The 12,272-nt window shown below is 46.7% G+C and overlaps 1 protein-coding gene across 7 annotated transcripts in view; it reads left to right on the top strand.

Moving 5' to 3' along the window:
- Positions 1-12,272, top strand: part of NUMA1 (nuclear mitotic apparatus protein 1) — a 75,681-nt gene that overhangs the window by 34,594 nt on the left and 28,815 nt on the right. For 3 of the 7 annotated variants that reach the window (XM_072794389.1, XM_072794388.1, XM_072794391.1), the window contains exon 2: positions 7,987-8,060. In XM_072794389.1, coding sequence (XP_072650490.1) covers positions 8,019-8,060 — 42 coding nt within the window. In that variant the 5' untranslated portion in view covers positions 7,987-8,018. Of the gene's footprint in view, positions 1-1,639; positions 1,994-2,139; positions 2,336-2,607; positions 2,808-7,986; positions 8,061-12,272 lie in introns of those variants that run through there. The other 4 variants (XM_072794390.1, XM_072794393.1, XM_072794386.1 and 1 more) reach the window with 4 other exon arrangements.

Here is a 12,272-nt window from a genome sequence, read left to right as displayed (position 1 = left end):
TAGCCAATGTGTTGGGCCCCTTATAGATATCATTGGATTAATCCTCATTATAACCTTATAAAATAGATGCCTTTATTTTTGTTTTACAAATAGGGATACTGAGGCTCAGAGGTTACCTGCCAGGGTCACACAGCAGCAAGTGGTATAGAGTTCTTCCATTCACTAATTGTGTAATCTTGAGCAGATTATTTCATCTCTGTGGCTCAGTTTTCTCATCTGTGAAGTTGAGTGGTAATGGTACCTAATTCACCAAGGGAGCTTTTCAGATTAGTGAGTTAAAACACATGAGGCCAGCAGAACAAGGCATGAGTGGCACATAGTATGCATTCGGTAAGCAATAGCTGCTATTTCTTTTACCTTGTTTTTTCTCTTATTCTAACATGATCTGTATCATCTCCCCACTTCTATATATGGCCTTTTTGTCCACCCAGCCATCCCCCACTCTTTCCTCTCCTTTACAGTTTCTTCCTCTTCCCTTGGATAGAGGGATTCCCAAGCCATTCCCTTGTCTTTATCCGGTCTCTACCATGTCTTTTTTTTTTTTTTTTAAAGATTTTATTTATGTATTCATGAGAGACACAGAGACACAGGCAGAAGGAGAAGCAGGCTCCATGCCAGGAGCCCGACGTGGGTCCCCAGGATCATGGCCTGGGCTGAAGGCGGTGCTAAACCACTGAGCCACCGGGGCTGCTTCTACCATGTCTTGTTCTTCATCTTCCCATTCCCTTTCATTTCTCCCTATTTCTTGTCCTCATTACCTGTGCCCTGTTGTGGCAGTCTTCTGACCTGCCTCCCTGCTGTTAGTCTCATTCTTTTATATACCAGAATAATTTCTGAAAGTATGGTTCTCAGTGTACCACATCTCTGTGTTAAAAACAAAATAAGCATTCAAATCTTTGATTTCTTAGTTTCAAGTCCAAGATTCTCCAGCTCGGACGCCCTTATAACTTAAAAGTCTGTTTCCAGACTACTTCCACAGTCCTCTCTGCTTTCCCTTCTTCCCCACTGTATTTCTTTGCTTTGCTTTCTTTTTTCTTTTTTTTTTTTTAATAGATTTTATTTGTTTATTTGAGAGAGAGAACGTGGAGTTAGGGGCAGAGGGAGAGGAAGAGGGAGAAGCAAATTCCCCACTGAACCGGGAGACCTATGTGGGGGTTTGACTCCAAGGCCCTGAGATCATGACCTTAGCCAAAGGCAGGTGTTTGAGGGACTCAGCCACCCAGGCGCCCCTCCACTCCAATTTCTGTTGGAGTAGATTTTACCTACGTGTTTTAAGATCCATATTAAAACATCACTTTATTTTCTTAGTCTTTTTACCTACTCTGAGTTAGTTGGAATTTTTATATCCTTTTGTGGGAGTTAGCACCTACTGAACGTCTTGAAATATAATTTTCAAGGCACATTTCTTATCTCCTGTGTAATTATAACCTGGCTCAGTGTAGAGGCTGGGTTTAATCCGTCTTTGTATACTGCCATCAATGCCCTGTATTAGTGCCTTGCACATAGTAGGTGCTTAATAAATATCGGTGGTGTAAGTAAAAGAGGAGGGGTGGGGTGCTCCTGATGACTGGTGGGTTTCTCTCCCAGTCCTTGGGAGAGTCACTCTTCGGTGGGTGGAAACGCTGCGGTTTTGTTTTCTGAGGGGCCGACATCTTTACTTTCCGGCCATGGAGGAGAGGCAGAGCCTGTAGGCTCCGCTGCCTGTGGGCCCAGTGCCGGTGCCTGTGCAGCGGCTCCCGCCAGTGCCTGCCGCACCGGTCCCCGTGCCTTGGCCCCTCGGCCCCTCCCCACAAATGCTCGGCGGAACAGGGGATTAGGTTCTGGCAGCACAGCTGGGATTTTGGCGGCCATTCCACAGTCGACAATAGCACGCAGCCACCCGGACAGGACAGCGCAGGCCTGCGCTCCAAGGCCGCAGTCCGCCCGGGCTGCTTGTTTGGGTGGCCGAGGGGGAGGAGCGGGCCCAGCGGCTCCTGGCCTTGCCACGCAGAAGGTACGGGCTGCAGAGATTCCCTCAGGGACCGGGCTCGGGGGGTGGCCTTGTCCCAGGGCAGGCGGCGCCCGCGCAAGGAGGCCGGCGCTTTGTGCGAGCGGCGTGTGTGTGCTTCGAGACACGGCCGCCCCGCCCCGCCCCGCGGCCGGCAGGAAGCTGCCCCCGGAGGGGCCCGCGTCCTGCTCGCTCCCCAAAGCCTCTGCGGCCGGCGCCTCGTCCGCGGCCCGCGCGCCGCCGGGCAGGGGCTGACCGAGTCGTCAGGGCGGTCGGTTGCTGGCCCGAGAGGACAGGCTGTCACCGCCGTGTTAGGAGAGCGGAGGGGGAGTGTCCGGGTGCTACCAGGTTTGTCAGGCAGGCCACTGTGAGATGCGTTTGTGTTTTTATGCCACAGTTTGCCTTGGCTCTTGCCGCTGTTGCGGCTCAGGATCTTTTTTGTCTGCCGGCTCCCCTCCTCCCCGCTCCATGCGTCCTGTTCTCTTGTTCTCGGGCTCAGCCCTCGCGGCCCCTCCTCTGCGGCGCTCGCCCCGGGCCCGGCCGCCGCCCCTCCCCCCTCGCCGAGCGTTCCCTGCTTTCGCCGCGCTCCCGATCGCGGAAGCTCGCTGTGCCTTTAAAGAAAGCAGACTCCCGGCCGTGACGCACTTCTGGCTGTCAGCCAGGAAGATCGCTCCTGCCAGGCTGACTGAGAAGAAAACCAACAACTTTTCTTTTGTGTGTGGGGTTACTTTCCACTAGCCCCCCCTTTCTCCTCTCCTTTCAAGATTTAAATGCTAATGGCGGATTAAAACCTGTAGATACGTTTGGCTTTAGGAGTCTGGTAAGGCCCCCCCTGCACTGAGACTTTTTCTCCCTCCCTCTTTCTCTGGGTTTTTGTTCAAACATGGACGAGGGGGTGCGGTGCAGTCCCCCCCCCCCCCACCTCCTTTTCCTGCGCCATCCTTAAAGGGGAGGGAGAGGAGAGGGAGCGCAAGTAAACACTCAGAAACAGGCGCTGGGAGCAGAGCTTGCCAACATCCGGGAGTTGGCGCCTTTGAGAGCAAAGGGTTGCTTTCTTTCCCCCTCGCGTAGATGTCAGCGTGTTTTTGTTCAGAAGGGGGAAAGCGTGCGGCTGCACATTGAGCTGTAGAGACAGCTCAAGAGAGCTTCTCCATTCCTGAGTGAGGCCTGGGTGTGTACGCAGTGGTGCCGAGTGAGAAAGATTCATTTTGTCAGCTGGTAGCGACCAGGATGTGTGAATATAGCCGTGGGGTCAGGTGCTGATGAACTGCTGGAGTGTGCTTGGGTGTGTATGTGCAGTATATGGCTGTAGGCCCCGGGTCTGTTTCGTGACGGCAACCCTTCTGCCCACACTTTTCTGATCTGGACCCTGCAGAGCATTGGGAGGAGGGGGAGACGCAGATATTAGTAAAGCCACTTTTGAAGAAACAAGGGAAATCTTGGTTTCCTTTGCAGTCCTTCTGTTGTTCCTCACCATGCTCTGGGCCACATTCTAGGCTACACAGAGAGGTTGGTCTTTGTGAAGAGGGGGAGGCCTGAATCCAGACTAAGCCCCTTCAGGGGGCCCAGGGAACGCATCGTCCAGAAAGCTGCTCTGCCCCGACGTCAGGAGTGCAGAGAAACCCTTTGGACTTATATGAAATAGCCTATACAGGACTCTCCAGTAGTTGAAAAGGATTATATGTTTCCCTCTTCAGCTTCTGTTGGAGCTGCTGGTCCTTGGGCCTTCTACCTCCTCCAAGCCTAGAGAGGCGCACCATTCTTTATGATGAATTAGCCTATGGTGACATAGCTTGGCTTTTGCTGGGCCCCTCTGGGGTAATCTACCAGATGAGGTCTGGGTGTTTGTTTGCCGGTGCCTCCTGACCTACCCCCTCCCAGAGTCAGAGCAGGAACACCCTCAAGATCAGATTTACCCTTTGGATATGGGGTTTGCTCAGATGGTAGGATATCTCTTCTAGAAAGGTGTAAAGAGCATGGAATTCTTAGGGCTACAGGCAGGCAGGCTGTCAGGGTAAGTAGTGGGAAATCTTGCCATTGAGTGTGGTCTTAGAGATAGGACAGACATTTCCTCTCTGAGCCTTTGGAGCTGTGGGCTTGAGAGGGGGTGGGGCTTGGGGAAGGACACTTTGAGGTGGGAGTTTGTGTGGGCTTTGGGCCCAGAAGTTCTGAGAGTGAGAGCTGTCACTTAAGAGAATGGCAGTTCAGTGGAGGCAAGGGCTCCTGAGTGGAGTGATCAGTACAGTTTTGTAGCTTTCTGGGACCAAAGGTCACTTTGGTGTTATCTTGAGGAAGGGCTGGTATACAGGCAGTAAGTGGCTAAGAGATGGTCTCACAGGGAGCTGGCACCCAGGCTGGGGTGGTGGGGTAAGGAGAGCTGTGCTGCCACAACTCAGACCCTCTGGCCCTTAGCCTGCCCCTTGGTTAACCTTAGAACTGAAACTTCTAGAACAGACCAGACCCCAGAGCTTAGCAACCCGACCCTCACGTCCTGGTCCTTGCATTGGAGCAGGTGGTTTGCATTAGCTTCAGCCCTGGTAGGAAACCAGGGCTAAGTTTTAACTCTTAAAGACCCAGAGAGGGTGTGGGCCAGGTGGCCGTGCATCTTTTGAGTGTTACCTTCCTTGTCCTGATATATCTTCTCTAGAAACATAGAGGGGTTACTGTAAATGTGGGAATTGATCTTGATATAGGAATTTACATTATATCAGTTTTGAAAACATAAAGGATGCAGGGCCTTTAGTTTATAAGGCAGCTGCATCTGTGTCTTGGTTCCTTCTTGAGCTCGAGGAAGAGAGGACACCTTATCAGCTCTGTGAAGCCTCTGGGATTCTGGGGGCACTTCTTTTCAAAGAAACGGGCAGGTGGGAATTCTGAAGGTGCCTTGAGAATCAGGTTTGCATTCTTGGGCTTCAGTTTGTTGACTGATTGATTGACTTATTGATTGGAGGATGTGGGTGGGTGGCACCTGATCAAGTTGGGGTGGATCTTAGCAGATCCTTCTGCGAAATGGTTCTGAGCTACAATCGCGGGGATCTGTTTTTCCATCACCATGACCATCACCCAGTCTTCTGGGTGGGGCTTGCCTCAGATTTCAGGGGGAGGGTGGGGAGTATGGTGCTTTGGCTGAGAGCCCTTGGGTTCCAAGCCAAGGCCTGCTTAAAGCTATAGTCCCAGTTGGAGGACTAGCTGTGCCACTGGCTTCAGTCATTCATTACCCAGAGAAGTGAATGGCTGGCTGCCCTAACACCTCCCACCCCAGTGTCCTGTGTCTGGGAAAATGCTTCTTTATGGGCTTTGATCTGACAAGGTCATTCTGGAGTTCCTCATGTTGAGTATTGAATTCCTCCTGTTTCTGTGCCTGGGGAGCATGGAAGAAAGCATTTGGCCTTGACACCAGTTTTCCTGAGCAATGGAACTAGTTTTAGACAGGCTCCCCTAGGGAGGGTATAAGTGTTGTATGTTTTGCCTCTGAGATGAAGGGAAGAGGTTGGTTAAACCTCAGGTCATTTTTAGCAGCACAGCTGTGGAATCTCTCAGAGGGGGCAAGATCTACCTCCGGTTGCAAATAAAATTTCTGACTGAAATTTTGGACCTCTTTAAAAGGATAGCAAGTCTAGAGACAACAGTGGGAATGAGGGAGAGGTGATCTGGGTCTCATTTCCCTTGTTCCTGAATAGCTTAGACTTTTTTTTTTTTTTTTTAAGATTTTATTTATTTAGTCACAAGAGACAGAGAGAGAGAGAGAGAGAGAGAGAGAGAGGCAGAGACACAGGCAGAAAGAAGCAGGCCCCATGCAGGGAGCCCAACATGGGACTCGATCCCAGGTCTCCAGGATCATGCCCTGGGCCGAAGGCAGGGTCTAAACCGCTGAGCCACCCAGGGATCCCCAGACTTTTTTTTTTTTTAAGAAGCCACCCCCCCTCCACCCCCCCCCCCCCCCATTGAAGATTTCATTTATTTATTCATGAGAGACACAGAGAGAGGCCGAGGAAGAAGCAGGCTCCCTGTGGGAAGCCTGATGCGGGACTCCATCCCAGGACCCTGAGATTATGACCCAAGCTCAAAGGCAGACACTCAACCACTGAGCCACCCAGGTGCCCCTGCTGTGCAGTAGTTGAGACCATCTGTCTTCACCCTTACCTGGCCCAGGGAGCTGGGCATTCAGTGCTGATGGATAGGCCATGCTGGATCAAAATCATCCAAGACTGAGGAACACATAAGCCCTTTAGATTCTCTGCCCTCCTGAGAACTCCCTTAACCACTTCCCTTGCTCTTGCCAAAGCCCAGGTGAATTGGCTCATTTCCAAGACTGTGACGTTGGTATGACAGGTGGAATCTTGTTGGGGTTTGTGGGGTCAGGAAGCATTTAATTATAATTAGCATTTAGTTATATTTAGCATTTAATTATTTTCTATTATTTAAAGCTTCATGTATGTTTAATTTCACTTCTTACCCTGCTGTAAGCTCCTCAGGTAGGGACCATGTCGCTGTCTCCCATTTCCCATGAAGCTTCCAGCACAGGATGAACAGATGTAAGGACTAAGAAAATAACCTTTTTGCTTGGTTGATAAACACAGTACACTTACATAGGAAGGACTAAGAAATGATGGGGAGTGGATTATCATCAGATTTATGTATATCTTTCTCCTAGTAGATAGTGAGCACGTTATGGACAAGAATGGTATCTTTCTTATCCCCAACACATTGTGTACAGAAGGTGCTTATCGGCAAATGTGGGTCATTGGGGTGGCTCAGTCGGTTAAGCATCTAACTTTGGCTCAGGTCGTGATCTTGGTGTCCTGGGATCAAGCTCCAAGTTGGAGGAGTCTGCTGCTCCCTCTCCGCCTGCTCTTCCTCCTTCCCCTGGCTCATATATGCAAGCTCACACATGCTGCTCGCTCTCTCAGAATCTTAAAATAAAAAAAGAGGTGTTTTAGCAAATGTTGGGTCCATAGAACCCGCACCTTGGAGATGCTAATATATGAGAAAAGTTATAGGTGATGTGACTCTTAACCACTTGTGTTCTTCATGGAATAGTGATAGACTGAATACCTGTGACAGAAGGTAGGGTGGCGTTGATTGTTCCCATGATCTGTAGGAATTGTGGGGGCTGCTAGGAGATGTTGAATATTTAGTCACCAGGTCTGTAGTCTCTTGGGCAGGTTGGCAGGCAGGTGGCTGATTCCCAGTGGGAAGGGAAATTGGGAGTAGGAATACCAGGACAGGAAATGTAATCTTTCATTACATGTCCCGTGAGATTTCTCCTAGAATTAGATGTGGCGTCATCCAGTCCCTCATTTGAACCATGTCTTTGACATTTCTGTGGAAGATACAAAAATCCAGAATTTGGAGAGGTTTCCCTCAAGGGCTTGTTATTGTTAGGTAGAATTTGAGTACCAGCAGAAAACCTGAAGTCAACCTTTTCTGCTTAAGATCAGTGGTCTTTTAATTGTATACCTACCATGTGCCAGGCTCTGTGCTATTTGCGTTACCTGCTTTGTCTTGAAGCCTCACAGTAACCCAGAGAGGTGTTTTTGAATCCAGCAGATGAGGAAACAGACTAAAAGAAGTTAGACTACTTCTCCAAGGTCAAATGGAATCACCATTGGACCCACAGCTGTCTGAGAAAGCATGTTTGTTCCATGTTTTAAGGGCAACTTTGTCTCAAAGAGCAGGGTTGGAAAACAGCCTTGAATGTACCCTTTTCTGTGGATCAGAATGATTGTGTGCAGAGCTTGTGGACATTGAATTAAATGCAGGACTCTTTACTGTTATGATAAGTTTTATAGTAATTTTAATGTGTACTTTGAGCTTTCTGAAAATTCTCATGGTGTCTTGGTGGATTAAGTGCTGAGTGAAGAGAGATTTCTTTAAGTGTTCAAAGCCAGTAATTGAACCGCTTTCCCCCCTTGTCCTTCATCATGGATATATGATATGATTAACTGCTCTTTTCTCTCTCTCTCTCTCTTTCTCTCTCTTTTTTTCTTGGTTTCCAGGTGCATTGGGGTGTCTGTTCGGTGTCACCAAGATGACGCTCCATGCCACCCGGGCAGCTGCACTCCTCTCTTGGGTGAGTAGTCTTCCTCTCTTTTATGTGAAGTTCTCCAGGAAGTTTGCAGGCGTAGGAGAGGAGTATATTAGGAGCCAGGGTTATGTAAAGTCTTCTCATCTCCAGATGAAAGAAATACAGTTTTCCCTTGCCTTGCCCCTTAGTTTTTTGTTTTTATTCTTTTAAAGATTTTATTTATTTATTCATGAGAGAGGCAGAGACACAGGCAGAGGGAGAAACAGGCTCCCAGTGGGAGCCTGATGCTGGGGGTGTCCAGGATCATGCCCTGAGCCCAAGACAGACACTCAACCACTGAGTCACCCAGATGTCCCTGCCTCTTAGTTTTTAACTTTCATTATTTCTGGTGGCATTGTTCCTAACAGTGATCCATGATGCCACTTGTAGAGCTTAGAAGAGACTCCCTTCAAAGCTTCTGTATACTTTTTTTTTTTTTTAAGATTTTATTTATTCATGAGAGACAGGAAGAGAAAGAGAGAGAGAGAGAGAGAGAGAGGCAGAGCCGAGAGAGAAGCAGGTTCCCTGCAGGGAGCCCAATGTGGGACTCCATCCCAGGAACCTGGGATCATGACCTGAGGCAAAGGCAGATGCTCAACCAGTGAGCCACCCAGGTACCCCCAGCTTCTGTATACTTCTTAGGAGAGGTTTGTATTTCCTTTTGGTCATGGGAAGGTTGGCTGCAGGGCAGCACAGAGACCCATCTTCATTTGTTTTCCTGTGCATTTTCCTGACTAGAAGAGTTTATCCTGAACTTCAGTGACATGCAGGGACTTTGGTCTTGAAAGGCATTTTATTGTAGGGCAGGGTTCCCCTTGCTTTCTTTACTGTGTTTCTTTCTGCTTCCATTGTCCTCTTGTTGCCTTCTTGATTACCTAAATCCTTATGCTAGATCTTTTCGTATATCTTCTGTCTAAGATGAACAACGGCAAATGAAAGAGTAATACCAAGCTTGGGGAACAAAAAGCTGCAAGGAAGCAGAAGAGGACACAGAGTGTAGTTATGACAAGCTTGGGCCATGGACCAGGACTCTGGGACCACGCTCTGAGCCAAAGGCAGATGCAACCACTGAGCCACCCAGGTGCCCCTGTAGGGTGGCTTTAATAAGACATTGTCTTTAATTGCTGTTAGATCTCTAGATAGGAAATATGTTTAAATATACAAAATGTGCATTCTTTGTCTTCAGTTTCTGAAATGTAAATTCTAGTACAGTTTAAAATTGGTATTTTTATATTTCTATTTTACATATTTTATATTTACATTACATTTTAGTGTTTAAGATCTATGTTAGGGATCCCTGGGTGGTGCAGCGGTTTAGCGCCTGCCTTTGGCCCAGGGCGCGATCCTGGAGACCCGGGATCGAATCCCACGTCGGGCTCCCGGTGCATGGAGCCTGCTTCTCCCTCTGCCTGTGTCTCTGCCTCTCTCTCTCTCTCACTGTGTGCCTATTATAAATAAAATAAAATAAAGTAAAGTAAAGTAAAAAGTAAAGTAAAATAAAATAAAATAAAATAAAATATAAAATAAATAAAAATAAGATCTATGTTAGAAACACCATCTCTTCCTTTTCCTCCATTCACCCCTAAGAAGGGGCTGGTTGAGTTTGGGGACTGTGAGCTTTGTCTCCAGTTCAGTGGATTAACTGAATATTGTGGGATCATTTAGCTGCACTGTTTTAAGTTGATCAGTTTATTTATTTATGTAGGTCCTACACTTGTGTTGATGGTGAGTACTACTGTTACAGAGAACAGATACAGGTCTAGTTTTAGTTAACAACAGATATTTGTATACTTTTTCTGAAAGTCAGAATGAACATACATTAAAATATTAGTATATAGTTAAATAGAATTTTTCTTTTAGAGATTTTTCAATTTAAAAAGTTAGGCAGCTAAGGTGGATTTCCTAATACTGTAGCAATGTCCAGTAATGCTTGCTGTGTTAGTGGGAAGAGTGTGAGTAGAATAAACACATGTGACAATTATAGTTGAGGTTTAGGAAAAAAAATGTAGGAAAAAAAGGACTAGAAAGAAATACATCAAAATGCTAAAGGTGCATGTATTAAAATACTAGAATTGAGTGTTTTTTTCCCCCAAAAATCTTCAGTAATTTTTTAAAAGATTTTATTTACTTATTTGTGAGAGACAGAGAGAAACAGAGACATGGGCAGAGGGAGAAGCAGGCTTCCCACAGGGAGCCTAGTGCGGACTCTGATGCTCGGATCTGGGAACACGGCCTGAGCCCTGAGCCGAAGGCAGATGCTGAGCCACCCAGACATCCCATCAGTAATTTTTTTTATATAACAGTGTAAAAACAAATTTATGTTTTACTTGAAATGTAGCTTGAAATTGTTCTGTACCCAGCAGTTAAGGTGAATGTATTGTTACAGGGAATAGGGGACTTTTTAAGATTTGACAGCCTTAAGGAACCCTGAAAACCTTACAGGCAGCTCTTGGGTTCTGCATTGAGCTTGGCCCTCATTCTCATGTTTTATTTTTATTTTATTTTTTTCATTCTCATGTTTTTGTTTTTTAAAGATTATTTTTATTTATTCATGAGAGACCGAGAGAGAGACAGAGACACAAGCAGAGGGAGAAGCAGGCTCTGTGCAGGGAGCCCTATGCGAGACCGATCCCGGGTCCTCAGGATCACGCCCCGGGCTGAAGGCAGCGCTAAACCACTGAGCTACCAGGGCTGCCCTCATTCTCATGTTTTAAATCCTGACTAAAGATGAGACAGTTTCTGTACTTCCTCAGCTTTCCAATGATTTGTCATTTGAGAGCAAAATGATGAACAGGAAGAAAATACATGTTTATTTTTATTTTTATTTTTTTTAAAGATTTTATTTCTCTATTCATGAGAGAGAGACACACACACACACACACACAGAGAGGCAGAGACAAGGCAGAGGGAGAAGCAGGCTCCATGCAGGGATCCTGATGTGGGACTCGATCCCAGGTCTCCAGGATCAGGCCCTGGGCTTAAAGGCGGCGCTAAACTGCTGAGCCACCCTGGCTGCCCGAAAATACATGTTTGAATCCATGAAAGAAACTATTGCTAGATTATTACTTAATTGATATAAGATGAATCTAGATTCCTTAAGTGACTTTAAATTAGCTAACTGGTGTGATTTCTCAGTCTTGTTAGTGAACAAGCATTTGTAGTCCTTGAATGTTTTCCTTCAATAACAGGTATTAAGAGGAGGTGGTTTTGGATGCTTCAGTCTTGGCACTCTCCTCATTTTCAGCTGGTGGAAAAGAATCTTGGCCCGGAATATTCAGAATCTTCCTTGAAAATTTACACTGGCCTCTCCTGATGAATTAGTTTAGGCTTTTATCCCTAAAAGATGGCATAAATATGTATTTAGGGCTGCAATGATTGATCACATTTTATGCTCTATTTTTTTTTAACTTTTATTTATTTTTTAAAAATTATTTATTTATTTATGATAGTCACACACACACACAGAGAGAGAGAGAGAGAGGCAGAGACATAGGCAGAGGGAGAAGCAGGCTCCATGCACCAGGAGCCCGACGTGGGATTCGATCCCGGGTCTCCAGGATCGCGCCCTGGGCCAAAGGCAGGCACCAAACCGCTGCGCCACCCAGGGATCCCTTTTTTTAACTTTTAACCTATTTTCATTTAGATCCATCTGGAAGTTGTTTTTAACTTAAACGTATTTAGGAGCATCTGGGTGACTCAGTCAGTTAAACATCTGACTTAGGCTCAGGTCATGATCCCAGGGTCCTAGGATCAAATCTGGGTCTGGCTTCCTGCTCAGCGGGGAGCCTGCTTCTCCCTCTCCCTCTGCCCCTCCCTCCTGCTTATGCTTTCACTTGCTCTGCTCGCGCTCTCTCTCAAATAAATAAATAAAATCTTTAAAAAAATACTCTTGATTCCCTAGTGCAGTTGGCTGCTTTACTGAGAAGTAGAGGTTTTGCTGCATGTACTTCATTATTTTATTAATCATAATAGTGCTTTTGCAGTTAGCGCTTGTATTTTGTAGTGTGTTCTTGCATCCATAATCCTGTTTGAACCCATGCTGGTCCTCTCAAGTGAACAATGTGGGGATTCCGTCCATTTGGCAAGTGAGAAAGTAGGCACAGAGAGAAATATGTTGATAACAAAGGTTCCTGGCTAGTTAGTGGAGGAGCTGGAGACAAAATCTTCATCTGGGAACTTCCAGCCCAGTTTATTTATTTCTTTTTTGTAATCTCTACA

This window comes from Canis lupus, chromosome 23 (assembly GCF_048164855.1).
Source record: "Canis lupus baileyi chromosome 23, mCanLup2.hap1, whole genome shotgun sequence".
NCBI lineage: Eukaryota > Metazoa > Chordata > Mammalia > Carnivora > Canidae > Canis > Canis lupus.
Note: the sequence above shows the minus strand (reverse complement) of the source record. Positions and strands in the feature narration are given on the sequence as shown.